Genomic DNA, 24,429 nt, shown 5'->3' on the forward strand with positions numbered 1-24,429 from the left:
AACATTCTAAATTAAATGAGACCTGTCTCAGATTTTGGGGGCTCACATGGCATGTCCTTAACCTTGGCAAAAGAAACTTCTAAATTCACTGGGACCTGTCTCAGATATATTTTGGCTTACAGTCATCATTTAAAGTTATTTCCTTGTTGACCATTTTTATAGCCAGTGAATTTCAGGTGTTTACCTAAGTAAGAATCTTAAGGTTAAATAAATGAATTTTTTGGCCAATAACTCAGGATTTACTGTTTTTATTAAATTAACAATATTAGACCAATAAATCTAAATAATAATGTATGTTGACAATTCTGAAGACATTTTTAATTTTATTTTACCAATTATTTTAAAGTTAGGTTATTTATTAAAGATTTACTGAAGTCATATGAACTTGAAAAGTATTTGCACTTATTTACTTAATTTATTAGCACTCCTTTTTTTTAAGCCAATTTGGTACCTTGTGGTCATAACACAAAGCAAAACACATGCATGCACACAAAAACGCACCTAAGCATGCACGTGCATACACACTCACACACATGCACACACAAGCACACATGCACACACACCACATGCACACACTCACACATGCACACACTGACACATTTGCACACACTTGCACACACACTCGCACATGCACACACCACACATGCACACACTCACACACACAAAACTCACATGCACACAAACACACATGCACACACACTCACACACCACACACTCGCACATGCACATGCATACATTTGCACACACACACCACACACTCGCACACACACATGAACACATTCACATACATGCACACACACTCGCACACACACCACACACATGCACACTCACACACACTCGCACAATCACACATGTGCATGCGTGTGCACGTGCACACACACAAATAAAGGTCCCATAGCTTTTGCCTTGGAATTCCAGCCAGGAGGTACCAATGCAAACTCATCAGTTTACAAAAGAACGGTTGGATGTGAATAGTGGTTTTTATCTTCGACACCAGCAGAAAGGTCCTTTAAACTAAAAAAAAAATATGTTTCATTAAGCAAAAACCACATCCTCATGTTTTTTAAATAAACTTCACCAAAAATGCATCTTACTTTCCTATTCTCTTAGAAACCCTAATTTCCAGCAAAAAACCTAGGATGACTTAATTTAACACAACATGACTTTAAGATTTTCAATTACTGGAGAGAATTGTGAGATTACATTTACCAAATTAATCTTACCAAAGATTACTAAAGTCATGTGAGCTGAAAGGCCTCTGGGCTAGCTTCTATTAGTCTGCAAACACTTACTTTTCTTTAAGCCAACTAATTAGAGCTCTTTCATATGATTGGTAGTGAAATATTGTTTCCATGTGACACATAAACACACAGACTTAACAGACCCAGACAGAGGCAAATCTTAGAGATTTAAAATGTTTCACTTGCCTGTTTTCAAAGTTTTTTTCTTCCCTACTTTAGACCACTAATCTCTTGATTATCTATTCCATGTCTTAAAAAATTGTGAACTAGGTAACTCTAAATTTACATCTCCAAATACATGACTTAGGTGAAGCAAGGTAAAAAATGTACATCTCAAAGGCACAGACTTGGATCTAAAAAAGGCAAGGTCTGTTATGTAAATGAAGCCATTGTCTCCCCCTTAGTTAAAGTTCCTAGTGGTTTAGACGCAGACACAGAGATGTCCTTACAAAATGGAAATTTCCTTTAAAGACATAAATTTCCTTTACACAGAATTTTATTGAAGTGGCTTAGTTTGATAGGTAGTATTTTCAGCGGAGCTTGATTAGGTCACTGGATTTAGGGTGGAGCCCTCTAAGGAACACAGCCAAGAAAGCACGCACAATTTTCTGATCTAAATGTGCAATGAGTGGCCCCCTGTAGTAATGACCATTTCCTGTAAACTGTCCTCAGCCTTCCCTAACGTTGTAGCTCTCATCTGCCATGACACACACCAAGGTCAAATCCTCTCACAGTACAGAGTAATCTCTGGTATCTCTAAAAGTCAAAGAAGTCAGGTAATGCAATACAGGAAAGCAGAACTTTAGACCTAAGAAAAACCTGCCATGACTCTGAAAACTCCACACAGAAAGCAGAACACCCCCGCACAGGGTGAGTGGTGCCTTTATTCTGAGTTATTTAAGGATCCAAGTCATTATGATACAGGAGCGAGAAAGAAATTCAGGCAGATAAGGAGGGTAAGAGAGTCCTCAGCAAGGTTTCCTTTTAATAAAAAGCAGGCCCCAATCATTTCTTTCCTAACAAAAGGCAGCCTGAAAAATCAAGCTGCAAGTATAGATAAACAAGCTAAAAGCTTACATAGGTAAATGCTAGCAGCTGTGGTGATAGAAGAGGGATACCTGGAAGCCAAGTCTGTTCAACATGGAGGATCCCCCTTCCCTTTTCTTGGTCGCCACCTGTGCGGTAAAAGGCAGGCAATATGACACCGGCCAGGTAGAGACCCCATCTGGATAATAAAAGATTAGGGTGGGTCAGCCAGCTTCTTTGTGCACTATGCAAATGGCATGCCTAGTCTGACCAGTCTCTCATGTCCTATGTAAATCAGATATCGCCTCCTCAAGCTCGTCTATAAAACCTTGTGCATTTCACCAAGGACCTGGAAGACCCACTCAGACGCCCTTCTCTCTCCGCAGGTGAGAGAGCTATCCTCTTTTCTCTTTCCTTTGCCTATTAAGCCTCTGATCTTAAACTCACTTCTTGTGTGTCTGCATCCTCGATTTCCCTGGTGTGAGATGACGAACCTCAGGTATTTACCCCAGACAACAATGCCGCTTCAATTAGAACCCTTCTGTAGACATTTTTTTCACTTGGTACCAAAGATGGCAAAAGGGCTTCCCCTTTTCGGGAGAAATAGGGTGGAAGAAAAATAAAAGAATAATTTTTTAAGAAAGGAAGCACACAGAGAAATCAAGTGAATGTTTTTTTTTTTTCTCTTTTGCAGCTTCAAGGAATTTTAGCCAATCCAGAGGGCTTGTTACCCATAGTGTGGAATTCTCATTCAGATTTGACCAAGTCAGGTAGAGATGGTCAAATCCAATGGGAGAAAGACCAAAACGACAATGAAACCAAACTATATTGTTAGAAAAAAATGCTTGGTGCTGCAAAGAAAATGAGGCAGAAAATTTCTCAGCAAGGCACATTTACTTCTGCAGAAGGGTGCTGCCTGCATCAGTCACAATCACAAGAGCACACCGAGCTGGGAGGGCAGGAGTTTTTACCCCTAATGCAGTTCCTGTTTCTGTGTCCTTTCCCCATTGGCTGGAGTTGGACTGCACAGTCTAAACTGACCCGATTGGCTAGTGTTTGAAATTGAATAAGGCCAATTATGTGGGAAGGGAGAGGCTGTTCCTTACCAACTAGGTGGGAAGAGTTGTTTACAGAGTAAGAGGTTTGCAGGTTACAGATCAAGCAGAAAAACAAGTGCTCATTACAGATTAAGCAGGAAGGGCTGTGTACAGAGCAAGAAAGACCAAAGAAGCTTTGAAGAGGAACTTATAATTTCTGGCAATATGATTACTGAGCTCTCTAATGGAAGCAGAAATGAAGACCAGGTGGTGGTCAATCTTAACTTTTAGGCATGAGGGAGAATTCTCAAGACAAAACTCCAATTCGGCTACTTACCTAGAAATGGGGCCCAGGCTGAAGACTGCTCTCTACTGTCTCAGAAACAGGAAAAGTCCCAAACTCGCCTTCCCTGTTGGAATCGAGCTGAAACTCCAGAAAAGGAGTTGCTCAGCAAAAGAAACCTCAGATCTCAACCAAATGTTGGGAGATCAGGGATTCTCTGGGGTAGAAGGGGATACTCCTGGACTTCAGCAAATCGGACTTCAGCAAATTGTCCTATTAATTTGAGCAATAAAGATAGCCCAAACTGATACTGAGCATGGATAGGAGTGTCTGCAAAAAGAGTCAAACTTGGTAAAATATTTGAAGGGATTTATTCTGAGCCAAATACGAGTGACCATGGCCCATGACACAGCCCTCAGGAGGGCCTGAGAACATGTGCCCAAGGCGGTTGGTTTTATACATTTTATACAAGCTTGGTTTTATGCATTTTAAGGAGGCATGAGACATCAATCAAATACATTTAAGAAATACATTGTTTTGGTCCAGAACGGTGGACAAAGCAGGGGCTTTCAGGTTATAGGTAAATTTAAACATCTTCTGGTTGACAATTGGTTGAGTTTGTCTAAAGACCTGGGATTATAGAAAGGAAATATTCAGGTTAAGATAAAAGATTGTGGAGACCAAGGTTGTTTTAGAGTCTTGTAGTGGCTGCCCTTAGAGACAATAGATGGCAAATGTTTCCTATTCAGATCTTTAAAAGGTGCTAGACTTTTAGTTAATCTCTTTAGGATTGGGAGGGCCTGGAAGTAAAAGATCTAGCTATATTAATTCAGATTATTTAGAGATGCAAATTTTCCCCCACAAAGGACAACTTTACAGGGCCATTTCAAGATATGGCAAAGAAACATGTTTTGGGGGTCAAACATTTTGATTTTCGTCCTTGTCTTACAATGTTATGCCAGAGTCAGGTTGGAAAGTAAGTCACAATATATAGGGTGAAATAAAACCCAGCTAATGACAATTTATGATTGTCTGAAAAATGCTGAAAAAAAGGGCATCCCCAGAAACTTGTAGGAAAAGGGGAGAGAGAAAAATAAAGCAGAGAAGGAGGGAAAAATAAAGGCATTGTGTAAGGGAGGTGATCTCCTGCCTCCCATCCTGGCTTCAGCGAATGATTGGAGAGTGTTCTGACTCCTGGCTGCCTAATTTTGAGCTGTAGTCAGAGCTTGGAAAAGGCAGCTCCTGGGCTCAAAGGCAGTGGCTGGGGGAGGAACGCACAAACCCAGGAGCCAGGTGGGCTGGATATGGCATCCCCACGTGTTAACTGCAGTGTCAGGCAACTTACTCAACCGTGTGTGCCTCTGGTTCCCCACGTGGAGATCAGGGGTGGTGGCGCTCATTGCATAGGGCGTTGCAAGGATGAATCCAGTGGGATAATGCACTCAAACACGGAGCTGGGCGCGCACTAGGTGCTCTCTAAGCATTAGGCATTACTGCTCGGCACCTGCTGCCGGCACCTCAGTAAAGCACTCCGTGTTTAACTTGGTTCTTGTTCCACAGAAAACGCCCTGATGTTATAACGAAAACAGACTGGCTCGCTCCCATCCTATGGGAAGGGACTTTTGACAGGCGGGTTCTGGAAAAACATTACAGAAGGCAGAATATCACTGTGGGCCTGGCCGTCTTTGCTACTGGCAGGTAGGTGCCACTCACCTTTGCCCTTTTTTATTTTGGGAAAACGTGGATCAGCATTCACGAGCCTTTAACCTCCAAAGAGCCAACCATAATTAAGCATAATTAGTGATAACAATAGCCACGATTTCTGGGGAGAAACAAACTTACCTGTCCAAACCCAAATAAGGGACTCAGAGACCTGGAGAACAGTGAAAGTGAGACTTTTAGTGACAGTCTTGCAAGATCGGATGTCTGATGGGCAGGCACACCCAGCACAGTTTCAACTGCAATTTATCCGCTAGTGCACAGGTCCCTCCCCCAGTTCCTCATAGGCTGAGTACTTGGGGTCACAATCTTCCCAGACGTCGCCTATTTGTTGTTGGGCAGGGGCTTTAGGTGTTTTCTTTAGGGTGGTCTTGCTGCATTTTGTTGCAGCCCACAATGCATTGCAATCCTAGTGAGCTCAGGGGCTCTTCAAGTATCTGACTTATGACCTAAGTAGCTGAGCAGGCTGATAAGAACAGACAAAGTGAGCTATTTTGCAGACTAGTAAAGTTTTATCTTAGACTAAACTTTTTTGGTTTGGGTGAGGGCAACTAAGGCAGGAGGCCGACAAGCAGGCATTGGCTATTTATAGTGGGGACCTAGTATATCCTGTTTCTTTTGTAGTTTGCTGACCTAAGCCGATTTAAGGCCCTTTGTCTTGGAGATGGTCTACTATAAACATGATTTCCTTCAATTTCTGGCTGTCCTGTACAAAAGGTGTGCTGGGTTTCTCTGTCGATGGCCGAGTCCTTAACACCAGTGGGAACCTTTTGACTCATACCCATTTAGCTCCTGCTCCCTTTCTTCACAACAGCCATTCCAAAACATGGTGGCTTTTCTCAGGCCCTCCAGATCAGGACATTCCTTCCCACTCACCAACTCAGCTGAAGCTGTGGGCCCGACTCCTCCACGCTTGTACATCCCAAGTTCCTTAGCATCAGACACACCCATGTGAGTGCATTCAGCCGCCTCTTCTCCTGATCATGTTTAGAAAAGTAAGTGTCGGCCGGGCACAGTGGCTTATGCCTGTAATCCCAGCACTTTGGGACGCCGAGGTGGGTGGATCACCTGAGGTCAGGAGTTCGAGACCAGCCTGGCCAACATGGTGAAATACCATCTCTACTAAAAATACAAAAAAAAAAAAAAAATTACCTGGGGGTGGTGGCAGGCGCCTGTAATCCCAGCTACTTGGGAGGCTGAGGCAGGAGAATTGCTTGAACCTGGGAGGTGGAGGTTGCAGTGAGCCGAGATCACGCCACTGCACTCCAGCCTGGGCATCAGAGCGAGACTCCATCTCAAAAAAAAAAAAAAAAAAAAAAAGAAAAGAAAAAAGAGAAAAGTAAGTTTCTTCCCTAGTGTGTGTTTCTTAGGTTTGCAGAGGAGTACCTGAGGCCGTTCCTACACTCCGCAAATAAGCACTTCATGACAGGCTACCGAGCGATCTTCTACATCATGGTGGACGCCTTCTTCAAGCTGCCTGACATAGAGCCCAGTCCTCTTCGAACGTTCAAAGCATTTAAAGTGGGCACCGAGAGGTGGTGGCTCGACGGCCCCCTGGTGCATGTGAAGAGCCTGGGTGAACACATCGCCAGTCACATCCGGGACGAGGTGGACTTCCTCTTCAGCATGGCTGCCAACCAGGTCTTCCAGAATGAGGTCGGGGTGGAGACCCTGGGCCCGTTGGTGGCCCAGCTCCACGCCTGGTGGTATTTCAGAAACACCAAGAACTTCCCTTACGAGAGGAGGCTGACCTCAGCAGCTTGCATCCCGTTTGGACAGGGAGATTTCTATTATGGCAGCTTGATGGTTGGTGGCACACCCCATAATATTTTAGACTTCATCAAAGAATATCTGAACAGAGTTATTCATGACATCAAAAATGGACTCAATAGCACCTATGAAAATCACCTTAACAAATATTTTTACCTCAATAAACCCACCAAGCTGTTATCACCAGAATACAGCTGGGATCTTGCATTTTCTCCTCCTCCACAGATCCAATACGTCAAGGTCGCACATGATTCCCAGAGGAAATTATGAATTACGCCATGAGGTTTATGACGAATAAATGAATCACGGCAATTTCTTATCAATGAGGGAAGTCTTAAGACCTTCCATTTTTTAGAGACATACAGATTTACATCCTTCCCAAATAAATGTTTCTTCTTGCCATTTTGAGCCATCTTATTTGGCTAATGTAGGATAAAGAATAAAAGGATAATTACTTAATGTTAATACGCAGTAATGTTATTATCTATGTATTGTAGACAATGTGAAAATACATTTGACATAGAATGAATATTTTTAATGGAGAAAGACTCTAGTTGAGAAAAAACGTTCATAAAATGGAAAAGTAGTTCACGCAAAGGAAAAAATGAATGCCAGGCCACTCACTGAGTAGTCACTGTGTTTTTCCACACTGGGATATGTATGGCTTGTGGTCGACCTCGCCTATTGTCTCAGTCTGTCCGGTGTGTGATTCAACACAGGTGAGCTAGAGGAATCCAGCCAAAGCCACATCTTACTATTACGGTTTCAAAGTGAGATATTCAGTTCCTTTTGTTAAAAAGCTATAGATATTGGCCGGTTGTGGTAGCTCATGCCTGTAATCCCAGCACTTTGGGAGGCCGAGGCAGGCGGATCACCTGAGGTCAGGAGTTCGAGACCAGCCAGCCTTGCTAACATGGTGAAACCCCATCTCTACTAAAAATACAAAAAATTAGCCGGGCGTGGTGGCGGGCGCCTGTAGTCCCAGCTACTCGGGAGGCTGAGACAGGAGAATCTCTTGAACCTGGGAGGCGGAGGTTGTAGTTTGAGCCATTGCACTCCAGCCTGGGTGGCAAGAGTGAAACTCCATCTCAAAAAAAAAATCTGTAGGTATTTTATTTTTTTAAAAAAGATATTTACTGAGCTCAGCAGTAAAGGTGCTCGCCAGATGCAGACAGGGATAGAAAAGAGTTTGGAACACCTGTGTCCCTGGCAGCCCACACTCTGGCAGAGGTTGAGGCTGTGTGCTAGCAGTGCGTGTTCAGGGTGCTAAAAGTGACAGGGAAGACGGTCACCTGAGCTCTGTGGTGGTCAGGGAGCCAGCATCTCCACCAGACGCTTTGTGTGTCACACAGGGAGACTGTTCCTAAGTCCGTGGGCAGTGGCAGCTATGAACAGCTTTAGTAAGTGTCACCCCATTACTATGCTGAGGTCCTAACTCCGTACCTCAGAATGTGACTGTGTCTGGAGATAGGGCCGTTAAAGAGGTCATTAGGGTAAAATGAGGTCACTGAGGTGGGCCCTAATCCCACAGGACTGGTGTCCTGATTAAGAGATGAGGACACAGACACACAGAGGGACGACTATGAGGACACAGGGAGAAGAGGTGTCTGCAAGCTGAGGATTGAGGCCTCAGGAGGAGCCAACCCTGTAACACCTTGATCTGGAACTTGCAGCCTCCAGGACTCTGATGACACACATTGCTGTTGTTGACGCTGCCCAGCCCAGTCAGTCGTACTCTTTTACGGTGGCCTGAGCAAACTATTCCAGTAGGTGTCCCAAAAATAACAGCAGTTCAAACACCAGATTGCAAGGAGCGCTGACCACCATTTCCTGGGATGGAAGACGGAGGCTGAGAAAAGCCTCCCTGGGTTCAGAATTAGACCTGGGGCTACCACCTCAGGGTCCCCTTTGTTATGTCACCCAGCCTCCCCCTCATGCCCAGCTCATGCCAGGGACCATCTTAAAGAACCTATCTGTCAAGGCTTAGCTCACCCTCCCTCTTTTTTGCTGTCATCTCCTTTGACTAAAAGAAGGTGATCTTTTCGGAGACTCATTCTTGCATCTCACAGAGTAGCTCTCAGTTTTTAAAAAAAATCTATGAAAGTTTCAAAAGGATGAAAATAGATCTTACATTAGCCACAAACCCTATATATACAGTATTAGTAATTACCTGGGCCTGATCTGGAAAGGGTGGGGTATACTGAACTAAACAAAACATTTTTTTTTCCTGCCAATTTATGGATAAGGCTAGAAGACTTACTGAGAAGGCTTCTGAAGTTTTATCTTTAAAAATTATGGAATCAATATTAAAGCATTGTAAATGTCTTGATTTGCATGGCAGAACAACAGGTAAGCTTGCCAATGTTGAGAACTTCCAGGTCCCAAGGCAAGCCTGCTTAGGAGACTTAGAAACCAGGTCATCCGGAAAAGCCAACATCTGTCCCCACCAGCCAGCGTGTGCCTCCCTCATGGTGGGTGCTAAATTGATTTCTAAAAGAAGTTTAATTTTGCCAATTTGATGAGCAAAAATAACCTCTCTTTTTTTTTATTTGACTACTTATGAAGTCAAACCTTCTTTTAATCAGCCTTTTGATCTATGCAAATATCCTTTTTTTTCTATCTTTTGCTCAGTGCTTTTTTTTTCTTTTAGAGACAGGATCTCACTCTGTTGCCCAAGTTGGAGTGCAGCGGTGTGATACCATGGCTCACTGCAGCTTCAAACTCCTGAGCTCGAGGGATCTGCCAACCTTAGCTTCCCAAGTAGCTGCGTCTATAGGCGCATATCACAATGCCCAGCTAATTTTTTTTTCTTTTATCTTTTTGTTTTCTTTTTGTCTGGGGCTGCTTTTTGTTAAGGTTTTTTTTTGTTTGTTTTTGTTTTTTTGTAGAGACAGGGTCTTGCTATGTTGCCCAGGCTGGTCTCAAGCTATCATTTGGCCCCCAGCTTTCCACAGCGATGGGATTACAGGCATGAGCCGCCATGCCCGGCCCTTCAAGGAGTTTTGATTTATATATGTATTTACATATGTGATATGAACCCTTCGTCACATTTGCTGCAAATGTTAATTTCAGATTGTTCTTTCCATTTTGATTGTGTTGATGATGTCTTTGACGAGCCGAGTTTAAAGCTCTCATCCTTTCCCGTGGTGTTGATACTGTCTGTGTAGGCACCCCATCCTCAAGTTATAGAAAATATAGAAGTTTCAAGGTTTCCTTTTATTCAGACTTGATCAGGAATGAATTTTAAGGTAATGTGTAGGGTGAGATAGCTAATCTTATTTCCCCCTTTCTGTCTTGCCCATTTCCCTCAACACTAGTTATTGAATAAATAATGCTTTTTTAGGACAGGCCATTTGTACTGTCTATGAAGTTGTTGTATATATTCGGGTTCATTCCTTGACTTGATACCCAGTTTCATTGCTGTTGTTCTGCCCCGAGCTAATGTCACATGCTTCTCATCATTGCTGTTTTATATTAGGGTAGAATGGTAGATCCATCTGCATGAGGCTTCTTTTAAAAATGTTTCCAAACTTTTGTTCCTTCATGTAAATTTTAGATTCAGATCTGCAGTTTGGGGAAAAATCCCACTGGAAGAGTAATTGAATTGCTGAAGTCTATGGGTGAAGCTGAGGTTATCAACTCTACGATGTTGAGAGAGACACAGCACTCTCACGTCGCTATTTATCCCGGTCATTTTAGGGCCCCAGAAAAGGCTATTTTTTATGGTCTTACAAATTCCATAAACCTCTTGTTAAACGTGTGCTTTGTGATTGTCGTTTTTCCTTGTGTTTTTCCAGCTGGGCTTGTTGGTTTGCAGGAGAACCATGGGGCTTCGTCACCAGCTTCATTGCCAGCTCTGGATTTCGTTCCATTGTGTTTTTCCCACGTGGGGGAGAAGGGAGAGAAGGGGGAGAAGGGGGAGACTGGGCAGACGGGAGAGATGGGGGAGAAGAGGGAGTAGGGGGAGAAGGGGGAGATGGGGGAGACGGGAGAGATGGGGGAGAAGGGGGAGTAGGGGGAAAAGGGGGAGAAGGGGGAGACGGGGGAGTAGGGGGAGAAGGGGGAGTAGAGGGGGAAGGGGGAGAAGGGGGAGTAGGGGGAGAAGGGGGAGAAGGGGCAGTAGGGGGAGTAGGGGGAGAAGGGGGAGTAGGGGGAGTAGGGGGAGACTGGGCAGACAGGGGAGACGGGGGAGAAGGGGGAGTAGGGGGAGAAGGGGGAGACAGGGGAGAAGAGGAAGATGGGGGAGTAGGGGGAGTAGGGGAAGAAGGGGGAGAAGGGGGATACTGGGCAGACGGGGGAGAAGGAGAAGGGGAGAAGGGGAGTAGGGGGAGAAGGGGGAGATGGGGGAGACAGGGGAGAAGGGGGAGAAGGGGGAGAAGGGGGAGAAGGCCTCACTGGAGGCGTTTTCGGGGCAGCCTCTGGCCATACCTGTCTTGGGAGTTCCAGATGACAAGTATTGAGTCCCTGACCCAATTTCCTCAGAGCCTGCCCTGCCGATGGGCGGCCCTGGTTCACCGGGAGCAGAAGTGGGCGCCGCCCTTCAGAATCCTGGGCTCCGAGGAGTGGGCGTTGGCTGGTCTCACCTGCCACACAGGTACAGCCGTCTGTTTACCTGGCAGCCCCGCTGGGCTTCTGCAGAGAGCAGGGTCTGGAGCTGGGCTCACTTAGGGCTCTTGGGCCTCAGTGGGGACATATGCGTTTGCTCACGGAGCATGGAGGCCACCTCTCTGGAGGGTCCCCAGCAGACCCAGGTGAGGTGGGTCACAGTGGAGGGGAGCTGGAGTCTGAGAACAGCCTCCGTGGGGTCATGTTCCTGAAGGACACTTGAGGGCCACCCCAGCAGCCCTGGGGAGGGGTGGTGCATCGGAGGCACCTGGGACTACAGTGCTCCACTCATTGTATAAGTTTTGGAGGCCTCTGGCGCTGCGGGCAGGAGCTCAGGGGGCCATGTGCCCCCTCCTCACCACCCTGGGTGTGCTCCAAGCCCACGGGCCAGGCTGGGGCACACTGCTGGCCCCTGGCTGTTGGTTGGCAGGTGGTTGGCAGGACCTGGAGACGCACAGAGGGAAGAGGCCTTCCCAGCAGGGGAGGGGACCAGGAGAGAGGCAGGGTTGGGCTCAGCTGGGGAGCTTCCTTGAGTCCCTGAGATGCAAAAGGGCTTCCAGGGGGACCTGGGGACAGTCCAGGTCACAAGCCAAGGTGAAGGAGGTGGAAGGGAGGCTGAGGGCAGCAGAGGGGTGAGGGGCCCAGGCAGGAAGACTCCAGAACTGCCAGACCTAGGCTCAGGGTGGGGGACATGGGCCTGTGGAGCAGAAAAGAAAAAGGTGGTGATTCTGAGGACTTCACTCATTCATTTTGAAATCAATCAATCAGCAAATCAATCACATAGCAAAAAACAGCCATCCCTCACTGGCATCACTGGGCCTTCTGCCTCCCCATGTTGGCTGTGTCCTGCCAGGGCCCTGTGCTCTGTGGAAACCCAGTCCCCTTGGGGGCCCACAAGGCCCCACCCACTGCCCCTCTCAGCCTTGGATCTCATCCCTGCCCTCCTCTGCTTGGCTCCTGTTCCATCTGCATGACCCATCTTCCAGGGAGCCTTCCTCCCTCACCTCATCTCAGGGCCACCCACCCTGGCTGCCCGTGCTCACACAGCACGGTCATGCTCCTCAAACCTTGCTCTAGCCCCCACTCCCACCCCCATAGCCCTTGCCTCTAACAAATCAGGTAATTACAATGCTTGCTGCAATGTAACCCGCACTAGGGCTGGATGATGTGTCTGTCTTGTTCTAAGTGAATCCCAAACTCCCAGAACAGGCCTGGCCCGTGTGTTTGTTGATTGACTGAATGATGCGTTGGGAGGCAGCAGAGGGGAGAGGCTGGCTGGGCACTTGGCTCAGGAGGCTGGAGATCTGGATCCCTTCCAGCTCCTCCTCCTGGCTGTGCAACTTGGCCTTGTTACTGAATGTCTCTGAGCCACATCTGTAGAGTGGAGACGGCATTGGACCCATATCATCGTGTCACGTGGGGCTGGTAAGATCCGGCAGCCCCTGAAGCAGCCGGCACAGGCCTGGCCGTAAGGGGAGTGGGGATGGGCTATACCCTCAGTGGCGCTGGCGGGGAAGACGAGGCCCCAGACCCTCAGGCCCTCTTCCCGTCCGGCTCCAGGATGTGGCTGGGGGGCAGTGCTCACCATCTATGTTGAAGACCGGGGCTTTCTGCAGGTGGAATTTCTCCACGTACTCCAAGTATCTTCCCAGCCATTTGGGGTCCTCCAGCATTCTTCTCGCTGGAATCAGAGGGGCTGACAGTGAGGGGCTGAGGCCTGGAGCCTCTGTCTTTTCTGTCCTCCTCCTCCTCCTCTGCGGAGAACAACGGGGAGGCAGAGGCCCTGGGCATCGGCCACCCCACCACTAAGTTGCCACGACACAGGCTGGGGGCTCTTCGGACCACGGCAGCACCCCCTCTGCGACCTCCCAGGCCCGGCCAGCTCTGATTGCACTGGCCCCAACCTTGCCTCCTCTAAACACAGGTCTGTTCTGAGCACGGCAGGTAAAATGCCCCTGGAAGGAGGAAGTCAGGCCTGGCCTGCCTCAGTGGAGACCCCCAGAGGGTCCCAAGTTCCGGCCTGGTGCCACCCCTCCCACCCCGGTGCCACCCCTCCCACCCCCTTGACCTTCTCGGCCCTGCGGCCTCTCGGCTGCTGCTGCCCCGCTCCCCCACCCCATCCTGGGCTCGGGCTCCGGCTGATCCTCTGCCCTGAAATGCCCCCAGCCCCGTCTATCTCCACCTCATCTTCAGGACACTGCAGCCCCTCGATGTCCCCCACTCCATCCCCTGTGCCCTTCGAGCCCTTCTCTCATGGTGCTTTTACTTTCAGGAGCCCCCCAGGACCCCGAGACATTGCTTGATAAGGAGGAAGACAAGGAAGGTGTTTTCTCAGTTTTATCCACTGATAATTCAAGCTCCCAGTGCAGCGCCCAGAGCAGTGCCCGCCTTGTAGCAGGCCCGCAGTGCACGTCCTGCGTGGGGACACCCTCCCTGAGGGGCATGTGTCGGAGGAAGAGCTCAGCTGCGTCTCGGCCCAAGGCTGCCTGTGCCCTCAGAACACTCTGCACAGAAGGCCCCCTCCCAGACAGGACAGCAAGTCTCTGCACAGAGCCGGGAGTGTCCAGCAGCTCCGCCCTCATGTCTGGGGTCTGAGGCACTGCACCTGCCAGTGCTGGGGAGAGCTGGCCACTTACCCAGCAGCACCGCCCTCATGTCTGGGGTCTGAGGCACTGCACCTGCCAGTGCTGGGGAGAGCTGGCCACTTACCCAGCAGCACCCACAGGTTGGTGATCTCATCATCCTCAAAGCGCACATAAAGAATGAGGTTGCTGTAGTCGGTGCTGACGAAGCATACGTGCATGCTGCCGCCCTCAACTGTTGGAGACCCCGGGCCAGGTGATACACGATGCCTCTCTCCTCCATCCCCCAGGCCCTGGACCCCCCCATGCCCTGTGGACATTGCAATGCCACCAAGAGGATGCACAGCTTCCTTCCAGCACCCGGTCTTCCCCCAAAGCCAACAACCCCTTCTGAGTGTTGCGGCCAGGACTGGACATCCGAGCGTCCCTTGCTCGCCCCTCCCCACTCAGAGCCCAGCCCAGATCCCGGACAGGGGCACTCACACGAGCCTTGGTACTGGCCTTGCAACTGGGTTGGATGGACGGTGATGTTTGTTTCTTTACACACCCCTTCTCCCCTGGGAAAAGAGAAAGGAACCAGGGCCTGGTCAGCCTCCAACTGTGTCCTGTTGCCCTTTCCCAGGACGTGGTGGCCCTCTCAGGGCTCGCCACCAGGGGACACTGTGGCTGCCACCAGCTGAGAGCCCTCCTGTCCTCCACGGGGCGTCAGCTCCCCAGGCTCAAGGGCAGCCTCGTCCTGGCACAGGCACCAGGGTCATGCAGCCAGGAGGTGGCGATGCCCAGGGGGTGCTGGGGATGCGACTGGAGTGACGAAGTGGAGTCTTCCTCACTTCTGGGATGACACCAAGCCTCCTGGAATGGATTGGTCCCAGTCTGGCTTTGGCTCTGAGCTCCAGGTTTTGGGGACTGGGACTCTGACTGTCCTGCCTGTCCCCCCATGCTCCTGCCTCCGTGCATAGACAGAGCCCCCCTCACTCCCATGCCCCTTGCTCCGGGGTCTTCAGTTTCTCATTTGGGGTGGGTGCCCACCAACCCCTGGGACTCTGCAGGCCACCGCGCGGTGTGTCTACGACTGAGCGTCTGCTAGGATGTGGGTCTAACTGCCTTCGGAGCTGTGGGTGCAGGCGGAATAACGGAAGCTTGTTGTCGGCGTCACTGCGCTCAGCGTAGCTTGTCCCCAGGGCCGATTTTCTTTTGCTGACAGTGCAGCGGTCCTTGGGATTCCCTGGCTTACATCGGGGCCAGAAGGGGCGTGGGCCCAGGGTGGCTGTGGTCCTTGGGAGAGGGATGTTGGGAATGAGGCAACTTTCAAACACTGGAGATCGCACATTTAAAACTCCAGACCCGGGCTTCCTTCACAGCTGGAACACAGGCCCGTGGCCCAGTGGGCGTGTCTGCTGGGACTGGACGTTGCGTCCGGGGCCGGGCTGTGTGTTTCCTGCCCGCCTGCCTCTGGCAGCTTCCGAGCTTACCCCTCTTGGAGCGGGGTCTTGGGCCTCAGCTTGGTGTGATGTGTTCCTCTGGCTCTGAACACTGTCACTGTTGCTTGGGGGTCCCCGGGTCTGAGAATGAGGGCCTGAGAGGGGCGGCAGGAGCCGTGCTTACTTCCAGAACAGCACGAAGTCCACGTCCCCGCCGTCCCTGGTCTGGATGGAGTGGAGAGCGAGCCTCAGGGGGTCGGCCGGGGAGACCAGGTCTGCATGGTTGGCTGCCAGCTGCAGGGTGAGCCAGCGCCCCTCCACCTGCAGGGGTGTGGGCCGGGGCAGAGGAGGCCAGCTAGCGCCCGGCTGTGTGGCACTCCCTCCACATGCAGGGGTGTGGGCCGGGTCGGGAGAGGCCGGCTAGTGCCCAGCTGTGTGGCACCCCCTCCACCTGCAGGGGCGTGGGCCGGGACAGGAGAGGCTGGCTAGTGCCCGGCTGTGTAGCCCCAGCAGGCCACCCTCTGGGTTCTCAGGCCCCAGCTTCGGCACTGAGCATGGTCAGCAGGTGGTCGTGCCCCTCCCAGGGGGCTGCACTGGCAAACGTTCCCCCTTCCTGGTCTCTATTGGCAAATGCCCATCTGTGGGTCCAGGTGGAAGATAAGCTGTGCTTACTTCTTGGGAAGAGTCACCTCCCGTCCCCTTGTCTCAGGTCTCTGTCCAGTCCCCTTCCCCACTTGCTGCCCCCACTTCCCTCAGCCCTGCACCCCTGCCTCTGCCTGGTCCAAGCTCTGTTCCCCTGGTCAGGGAGGGCAGAGGGGAGGGTCTGGTGCTGTGCCGGGTGTCCCTCCATCCCTGCACTCCCACCAGCAGCACCAGGACCCCAGGGGCCACACAGGGAGGAGGAGCTGGGACCCTCCCTGTATCCAGGGTTGGCCTCTTCGTGTCACCCAGGGTGAACCCCTCCCCTGCTCGGCTGGGTCCCCTGGGACCCTGCTCCCTGTCTGGGCCCAGTGTCTGGGCGCTCTGTTTCTCCGGCTGCCGCCCTGCAGCCTTCTCCTGCGACCTTCTCCTGCGACCTGCTGTTGTGCTGTAGCTTCCGCAGCCCGGAGAGAGGGAAAGGCCCCGAGGTTAATCAGTGGCCGCTGGTGCTGGCTGCGCGGGAGGACAGAGCCTGCTCCTGCCTGGGTTGGACCCAGGTGCAGCTCACCCTCCAGAGCTGCTGCAGGGTCAGGCAGGACCTGAACCTCGGCACCCCCTGTCTGCCCCACCCCCTGCACCTCCTCAATGTGACACTCAAGCCGTTGTTCCAGGCCTGAGTCTGGGGACTGGACCCATGACACGTACCTTCTGCGCATTGAAGCCCGGCTGTACCGGCACCTCTTCCAGAGCCTTCTGGGCACCCGCCAGGCCCAGGCCAAGGGCCAGCAGCAGGAGCGGGCCTTTCTCCAGGGCCATGACTCCGGGGAAGGGAGAGCATCCCTAGCCAGCTCCCTCCTCTGCGCTGCCCAGACCCACCCCACCGTCCCACCCACCACCTAAAAGTTCCGCAATCCCACCCCAGGAATGACGCCGCCTCTGGGCACCGCCCCATGTCCAAAGTGATGCGAAGCTGTTGTTTGGACTGGGTGTGGAGTGGCTGTCGGGGCAGTTTAACTGCATTGCACGTCTGTCCTGGATTCTGGGATGAGGCCTGTGCCTGAGGGGGGCTGAGAAGAGGGCAGAGGAGGACGTGGGCTCATTCGGGCCTGCAGTCCCTCCACCCCAGGCCCCCTGACCCCCAGTGTGTTTGTCCACCGACTGCTGGAGCCACGAATGCCAGGATCACTCTCACATCTCTGTTCACCTTATGCTCACGGTGGGGCCTGCCCGGGTGTGGGGAGGGTGGAGGGGGTGACACAGACCAGCTCTGGGATGGCACTCGGCACACGCCAGGCACTCGTCACGGGGCGTCTGTCCCTTGTTCCTGCTTACTGCAAACGTCTCCCACTAGCCCCCTCTCTCCAACCCTGGAGCCACTCCCAGGCCACACCATGAGCCTCTCTCCTGCCCCATCCTCCTGCCCCTGTGTGTCCACAGGCCAGCGTGGGGTCGGGTCAGGTGCTCCCTGCTTGCCCGTCTTTGGGTCCTCCTTTGCCATCTGGATTAAGTGCAGATCTCCAGGCCACAAAGCCCCTGTGGTCTACCCCTTCCCCACTCCCTCCCTCCCTGCTGCAGCCGCACAGAGATGCCTGCCAGCCCTTGAATGTGGCACCTGCCTCTGTACCCCGCCCCCGCCCTGCCCTCCTTCCTCCTGCCTGGGCCTGCATGGGGCCAAGGAGAGGCTGCCTGACTGCTGTAGGTCCCAGCTTCCAGGGAGTCTGGAGTCTGGTGTGGGGAGTACAGCTGGCCTCAGGGTGACCACTGGCTTGGCCTCAGGGTTCTTAGATGGACACTGGGGGGCTACTCTGGGCTGGTGCTGCAGGGTTAGCTCTAGGAGTGACGCCCTGCCACCCCCCCAACCATGGAATGTGGCCAGTCCCAAGTTCCACCCACTGAGCTTCTGTTTTCTCTCCAAAGATAGAGAGCGGGCAGGGATGCCATGGTCTGTGCAGGGTGCTCCGAGGACGGAGTCAGGTAATAAAGGAAAGAGCTTAGTTGAGTGCCTGCTCCCCATAAGCTCGCTGTGAAGTCAGCTCCCAGCCAGAGGTCCTGGCTGAGGGTCCGGTTAAGTTTACAGGAAATGCACCCAGCCCATCAGGGAGGCTCCGAAGCCCTGGCTGGGGAGGGCCTGGCCTGATCTGTGGGGTCTTTCTGGAGGCTTCCATCAGCAGACCAGGGTGAGGCAGCTCTCCCAGGTCAGCCTTGGTAATGGCCAGGCTAGAAGATGAAGTCTCATTCCCCACCCCTGGCCACAGGCACAGGGACTCAGGTGGGCCTGAGGAGACCTCGGGCCCATCCCCTATGTTCTGGAAGACACAGCAGCTGCCGCCCATGGCTGACTCAGTCTGAGCTCCCACACACCCTCCAGCGCTGAGCTGGCCATGCTTGAGTCAAGGGGCCGGGGACCGATACAGCATCCTGCATCCTGCCTACACCCCCTGGGGCCCTGGGGAGGCCCCACCCTGCACTGGCTCAGCTCCGCATGCAGGTTCCAGAAGCGGCCACGGCTGGGCAGGGCTCAGCGCAGTGCGACAGCTTCTGGCCTCCATCCCTCTTCCTCCTTCTGGGTGCAGGATGTCACTCAACAGCAGCCACACTCAACCTCAAGTCTGCCTGTTTGGTTGGGCCTTAGGGGGTCCTAGCGCTCCCTATGGACCTTCCAGGGCCCAGCTGCTGCCCTGGGTCTGTGATTTCTGCCTCTGGGCACCTTCCCCTACTTCCCAACCTCCCTGGTGTCTGGGTGCTGGCCTGAGATCTGGGTGCAGGGATGAGTGCAGGTACGTGTGAGTGTGCAAGTGTATGTGCGTGCAGGGGTATGTGCAAGTGTGAGTGCAGGGGTGTGTGTGCAGGGGTGTGTGTGAGTGCAGGGGTGTGTGTGTGAGTGCAGGGGTGTGTATGCAAGTGTATGAGTGCAGGGGTGTGTGTATGCAGGTGTGTGTGAGTGTAGGGTGTGTGTGCAAGCATGTGTGAGTGCAGGGATGTGAATGCAGGGGTGTGCATGTGCAAGTGTGTGAGTGTGCACATGTGTGTGCAGGTGTGTGTGCAAATGTGAGGTCAGGGGTGTGAGTGCAGGGGTGTGAGTGCAGATGTATGTGCAAGTGTGTGAGTGCAGGGGTGCGTGCAGGTGTGAGTGCAGATGTGTGTGCAAGTGTGAAGTCAGGAGTGTGAGTGCAGGGGTGTGTGTGTGTGCAAGTGTATGTGTGCAGGGGGCAGACAGAAGGGGTGACTGGAGACAAGGCAGGGGGCACCAAGACCGGGTGCCAGTTTCATGCCATCTGGGGTGGGAGGAGGCTGTGGCTCTTCCTGAGACCTCAGTGGGAGCTTCTGGAGGGTCCCCACCTGCCCTGTGAGCCCTGCACACCTGGGTAGAGAGAGTAGGGTCTTCCTCGGTCTGCAGATTCCCTTCCTACCTGGATGTTCTGACAGGCCAGACCCTGGACCAGCCATCTTTAACCAGCACCGCCCATTGGCCTCTGGCCCAGTGGACCGGGGACTGCACCGGGAGGGCCATCCTTGGAGCAAGACCCCGTCCCTTCTGGTGGAAAAGGCCGCTGGCCCAGAGCAGCAGATGTGGACAGGGCCAGGGGTCCATTCACCCACAGCTGGAGTTTGTGCACCTTGGTGTGGGTTAAAGCAGAAAGCAGAAGTCCCTGCTGGAGCTCAGTGACCCCCCAGCCCTGCCCACAGCAGCAGTAGCCCAGTCCCAGACTCTGCAGAGCCCTGGACCAGCCAAACCCATCCCAGACGGCCCCTGGTCTCCTGGCTGCCTCTCGGCACACGTGCTGTCAAGGTGAATTTCCTACTGGGGAGTGTGGTCATCCCGTAGCCTGCTACAGTTCAGGTCCCAGCAAGACCCGAGGCTACACAAGTGGCCCCCAACGCTGTCCCTTCCTGATGCCTTCTGTAGGTGTGCGGGTCTCATGTACCTGCTGCCCACGCTCACCCACGCAGCCATTCCTGCGGCCACCAGGGCTGCACCAGGTGGTGCATGGGGTTGAGGGGGTGGGGTGCCAGGGAGGTCACAGGTGACCAAAACCATCTGTGATCAGGATGGCAGGTGAAGAGGGTACCCTGGCCTCTCCATGGAGGGAGACCAGCCCGTGGGAGGGGGCTCCAGCCCCTGACCCTCACAGCCCACCCCCCTGGACTCTGTTCCTTTTCTCCTTCCACTGTCCCGGTATGAGTGCTCCTGTCCAGGGGTCGAGCAGCACCTACCTCGGGCCTCTGCCACAGGGAGGCTGCCTCCCTTGTGATTTTCCGTGTCAGTCATGGCAAAGTCAGAGCCATGAGAGTGAGATCGTTTTTGCCCTTCTCTATGGCAGAAAATGGAACAGCTCACAGATGTGGGGATCCACCATCCACCTCCCACCCCAGTGTGCCCTGCCCCTCCCAGCTGGCTCAGCCCCGACCCCCATCTCCCTCACAGCTCAGTCCTCGATGGGCACCTGGAGCCCAGGATCAAACCACAGGCACAGACCCAGGCCACTGACGTCATGTGTCTCTGTCTCTCTGTCTGTCTCTCTCTGTCTCTCCATCTCTGTCTCTCTCTCTGTTTTTCTCTGTCTCTCCATCTCTGTCTCTCTGTCTCTGTCTTTCCATCTCTGTCTGTCTGCCTGTCTCTCCATCTGTCTATCTGTCTCTGTCTCTCCATCTCTGTCTCTCTGTCTGCCTCTATCTCTATCTCTGTCTTTCTCTGTCTCTCCATCTCTGTCTGTCTCTGTCTCTCCATCTCTGTCTCTCTGTCTGCGTCTATCTCTTTCTGCCTGTCTCTGTCTCTCCATCTCTGTCTCTCTGTCTGTCTCTTTCTGTCTCTCCATCTCTGTCTCTCTGTCTGTCTCTCTCTGTCTCTCCATCTCTGTCTCTCTGTCTGTCTCTCTCTGTCTCTCCATCTCTGTTTCTCTCTCTCTCTGTCTCTCCTTCTCTGTGTCTCTCTAGGTCAGAAGGATGGCAGGCCAGACGCATGGAGGAGGGGGCGGAAGGACCTTCCTAACTCTAGCAAATCCTGCCTTCAGTGCCTCTCTGCCTCAGGCTCACCCAGCCCAGGCCCTGGCTTAACAGGACACCCGTCCATGGAGCACCCAGGAGCGTGAAGCTCACCTGCCTCTGTTCCTCAAACTTCCAACCGTGACTTTTATTCCCAAAGGGAAATCTTATGTGCACCCCAGACCCTGGCGTGCCCCTCCCCGCAGCGGCCTCCCCCCAACCACCCCGCCTGTCTCGGACTTTGATCTGGTGGGGAGGGGACCTGCCCGAGTGTGCGGGACCCTGGGAGTCTGAGACGCACAGCTGCGGAGCCACTGCTCGGGGTTTTTGAATTTCTGTGGTGTCATCTCCTCATTCCTGCCCCACCTCACCTCACTGCCCCTTCTGGAACCTTCCCGCCAGGTCACATTTACATCAACAACTAGCTCATGCCAACCCCCATGTGAGCCACCTGGGAGCCACGGTCACTTCTACTCATGATCAAAGTGTAGTCCCCTGGGTGTCTTCTCCCATGTAGAATTCTTTCACGCACTTTGTTTTTTCTAAAACAGAAGCAGCCTTCCTTGTGAGATGTGCCTGCTAGAGCTGGCACTGTTAGGGTCACCTGGGGCGTGAATAGGTCGCTGGCCTTGGGTTCACCCAGGAGGAGCCGAGGGCTGCCATCCCACCTTCCAGGGCAGCTCAGATGGGCGGCCCTGAGCCCTGTTATCAAGGCCCCCCTGGGGGCTCAGGGCTTGGGGGGAGCCATAAGCAGTAGGGAAGCCCAGGGGGAAGGGGTTGGGTGCAGGGATTCAGCCCTGGGCTGTCCGAGGGGAGGAGGGGGAGCGGAAGTGGAGACCTGGGGGCGGGGTGGGCGGCCATCAGAGCCCCTGTCGCACGCAGGAGCAGGAGGTCTTCGAGCTGCCGTTTTCCAGGAGTTTGATGTCTGACATGAAACACAGACGCGGGGGCGCGTCCGCCCTCAGTGATGGCCCTTGGTGACAGCGAGTTTCACGGAATGTCATGGCCCCTCCACCTGGAGGCAGCAAGGCCTGGTGTCCAGCCTGTGGCAGCCCTGCTGAGCCCCTCGTCCCCAGGTCCTGGGCTGCAGCAGCGGTGGGGGCCGGGTGTGCCCAGGGTGGGTGTGCACTTTCTCTCATGTCACGTTCTGGGCCGGGGTCTTGGGGGCCGCTGACTCTGAACCCCCTCCCCAGCTGGGCTGGCCAGCCTGGTGTGGCCCCTTTTTGGCCACGGGTGACGCTGAGGGGGTGGTGGGGGTTCCCTGCATCTTCTCCTACCTGGGGCTGCTGGGTCTGTGGCTGTGGGGAACACGGTAGGCAGGCCTGGCCGAGGGCCCCAGGTTCTGAGCCCTGCTTGGACCCTGGCCAGCCCGTGGGGAGGTCTCAGGTGGCCCACACCCCGAGGGGAGCCCAGAGGAGTGAGGGTCAGTGTCCCGCGGTTCCTGCCCTCTCCAGGGGTATCATTCTGCAGGTCACACCCGAGGGGAGCCCAGAGGAGTGAGGGTCAGTGTCCTGCGGTTCCTGCCCTCTCCAGGGGTATCATTCTGCAGGTCTCCCTCTGTCAGCACGTTCAGAGCCCTGTGAGTTCTCAGTGCAGTGCCCACGACGGGCCTGACTCAGCTGCCCCCTCACTGCCACCTCCCCGTGTAGCAGGAGGCCTGTGCCTCAGCATCTCCGCCTGGAGAGTGCCATGGAGTGCACAGTGTGCTGTGGGGTGGCAGGGTTCCAGGACAGGCCTCGGGAACATCGGCTGCCCCCACACACCCTGCCCCCAGAACCCCCGGAGCACCTCCTGCTCAGGATGGAAGTCTGGCTGTCATACCGCAGGGCTCAGGCCAGGCCCAGCCCCATGCTGCGGGGCCACAGCCTCATCGTCCCTGATCATGGCCATTTGGGGACATGGGGCTGCGGGGACATGGGGCTGCAGGGTGGATAAATGGCTTCGCCCAGGTGCTTCTATGCGCTGCTTCAGAGGCAGGGTGGCCCAAAGAGAATAGGCCCAGGCTCCTCACCCACCAGCTCCCTCCCCACCTTGCACCACCCGCTGGAATCAAAACATGTGGCGAGCCAGGGCCTTCCAGACGCTGCCAGCCTCGGGTGACATCAGCTTCTGCTGATAAGGTCAGGCGGGGTCTCGGGGTTGGGCTGCCCTCACGGGACTGGGATGGGCCTGGGAGAGATCTAGACCAGGGCACACCTGAGGGCCCTGAAATCTCAGCCCGACTGCGGGTCGCTTGATGGGGGTTCTCCATGTTTCTCTGGGAAGAGGCCATGGCTTTCCCTAAACTCCCAAGAGCCTGTGGCCACCACGAGCTTAAGAACCATTGGAGATGAGGCCGTACTTTTGCCCCTGGGGCCTTGGACCCTGTCTCCCAGTCTCCACCCGCAAGCAGCTTCCAGCTGCTTTGGGGACATAGAATGGCTGTCACCACGTGGGTGAGCTGGGTCTCTGGACCATGGCAGCCGGACAGGTGGGGCAGTGGCTGTCAGGGGAGCTGAGCAGAGGCCTTGTTGTGTCCCTGCAATGGCTGCCTGGGGGGCTCTGGCAGCCCTCCTGCTACTCTGACCTGTGTGCACACATGTGCGCCTGTGAGCACGTGTGCCTGAGCCTGTGCGTGTGCATGAGTGTGAGCACACGCGTGTGATGCCTGTCCACAGACACATTTCTGTTTGTGTGACCATGAGCACGCGTTTGCTTCTGTGCACAAGAGGAAACTTGAGATTCTCTGGATGTTGTGGGAATGTTCACATTCTCCTCAGAAAGCCACACGCTTGTTCCCAGAAGCAACCTTGATAAAGGTCAGCAAAGTGCTCAGGGGCCTGGCCGAGAGCTGAGGGTGGGGCTGGGCCGACAGAACCAGGCCTTGCACGGTCTGTGGTACCACAAACGGCTGAGTGTGAAATCAGACTTTACCCATCAGATCCCAGACACTGAAGCAAGGGGGCTTTCGGAGTAGACAAAAGGCGGGAAGGAGGAGAGCGACTGCGTTCATCTGAAGGATAAATGGGAGGAAAGGCCCAGAAACCCGGTAATGCAGGCGGACGGCAGAGTGGCAGGTGGCAGCTCTGTAGACATCAGCTCACCTGGCACACACCGCGTGCACCTCCAGGATGGGGAGAGATG

At 53.5% G+C, this 24,429-nt stretch overlaps 2 protein-coding genes across 2 annotated transcripts; one reads left to right on the forward strand and one right to left on the reverse strand.

The window, feature by feature from the left end:
* The first annotated feature begins 4,537 nt into the window (after positions 1–4,537).
* Positions 4,538–7,396, forward strand: GLT6D1 (glycosyltransferase 6 domain containing 1). Its single transcript, XM_054658636.1, has 3 exons — positions 4,538–4,563; positions 5,148–5,285; positions 6,677–7,396. Exons 1-3 carry the CDS (start codon positions 4,538–4,540, stop codon positions 7,344–7,346), a joined length of 834 nt encoding a protein of 277 aa, XP_054514611.1. The 3' UTR covers positions 7,347–7,396.
* Positions 7,397–11,418: 4,022 nt separating this feature from the next.
* Positions 11,419–17,196, reverse strand: LOC129136082 (minor allergen Can f 2). The gene is made up of 6 exons (XM_054659345.1): positions 17,029–17,196; positions 15,869–16,005; positions 14,747–14,820; positions 14,391–14,498; positions 13,267–13,362; positions 11,419–12,378 (listed from the first exon to the last, which is right to left on the reverse strand). Exons 1-6 carry the CDS (start codon positions 17,137–17,139, stop codon positions 12,359–12,361), a joined length of 546 nt encoding a protein of 181 aa, XP_054515320.1. The 5' UTR covers positions 17,140–17,196; the 3' UTR covers positions 11,419–12,358.
* Positions 17,197–24,429: the final 7,233 nt, after the last annotated feature.

The sequence above is a fragment of the Pan troglodytes genome, chromosome 11, assembly GCF_028858775.2.
Source record: "Pan troglodytes isolate AG18354 chromosome 11, NHGRI_mPanTro3-v2.0_pri, whole genome shotgun sequence".
Classification (NCBI taxonomy): Eukaryota; Metazoa; Chordata; class Mammalia; order Primates; family Hominidae; genus Pan; species Pan troglodytes.

What these genes read in the sequence shown, in the direction of transcription:
- GLT6D1 (XM_054658636.1), top strand. Translation starts at nt 4,538, where the DNA reads ATGTTATGCCAGAGTCAGGTTGGAAA. An exon ending in TGCCAGAGTCAGGTTGGAAA is followed by an intron (nt 4,564 to 5,147) that starts GTAAGTCACAAT and finishes CTTGTTCCACAG; the next exon opens with AAAACGCCCTGATGTTATAA. An exon ending in GCCGTCTTTGCTACTGGCAG is followed by an intron (nt 5,286 to 6,676) that starts GTAGGTGCCACT and finishes TGTGTTTCTTAG; the next exon opens with GTTTGCAGAGGAGTACCTGA.
- LOC129136082 (XM_054659345.1), bottom strand. Translation starts at nt 17,139, where the DNA reads ATGGCCCTGGAGAAAGGCCCGCTCCTGCTGCTGGCCCTTGGCCTGGGC. An exon ending in CGGGCTTCAATGCGCAGAAG is followed by an intron (nt 16,006 to 17,028) that starts GTACGTGTCATG and finishes ACACCCCTGCAG; the next exon opens with GTGGAGGGGCGCTGGCTCAC. An exon ending in GACTTCGTGCTGTTCTGGAA is followed by an intron (nt 14,821 to 15,868) that starts GTAAGCACGGCT and finishes CTCTTTTCCCAG; the next exon opens with GGGAGAAGGGGTGTGTAAAG.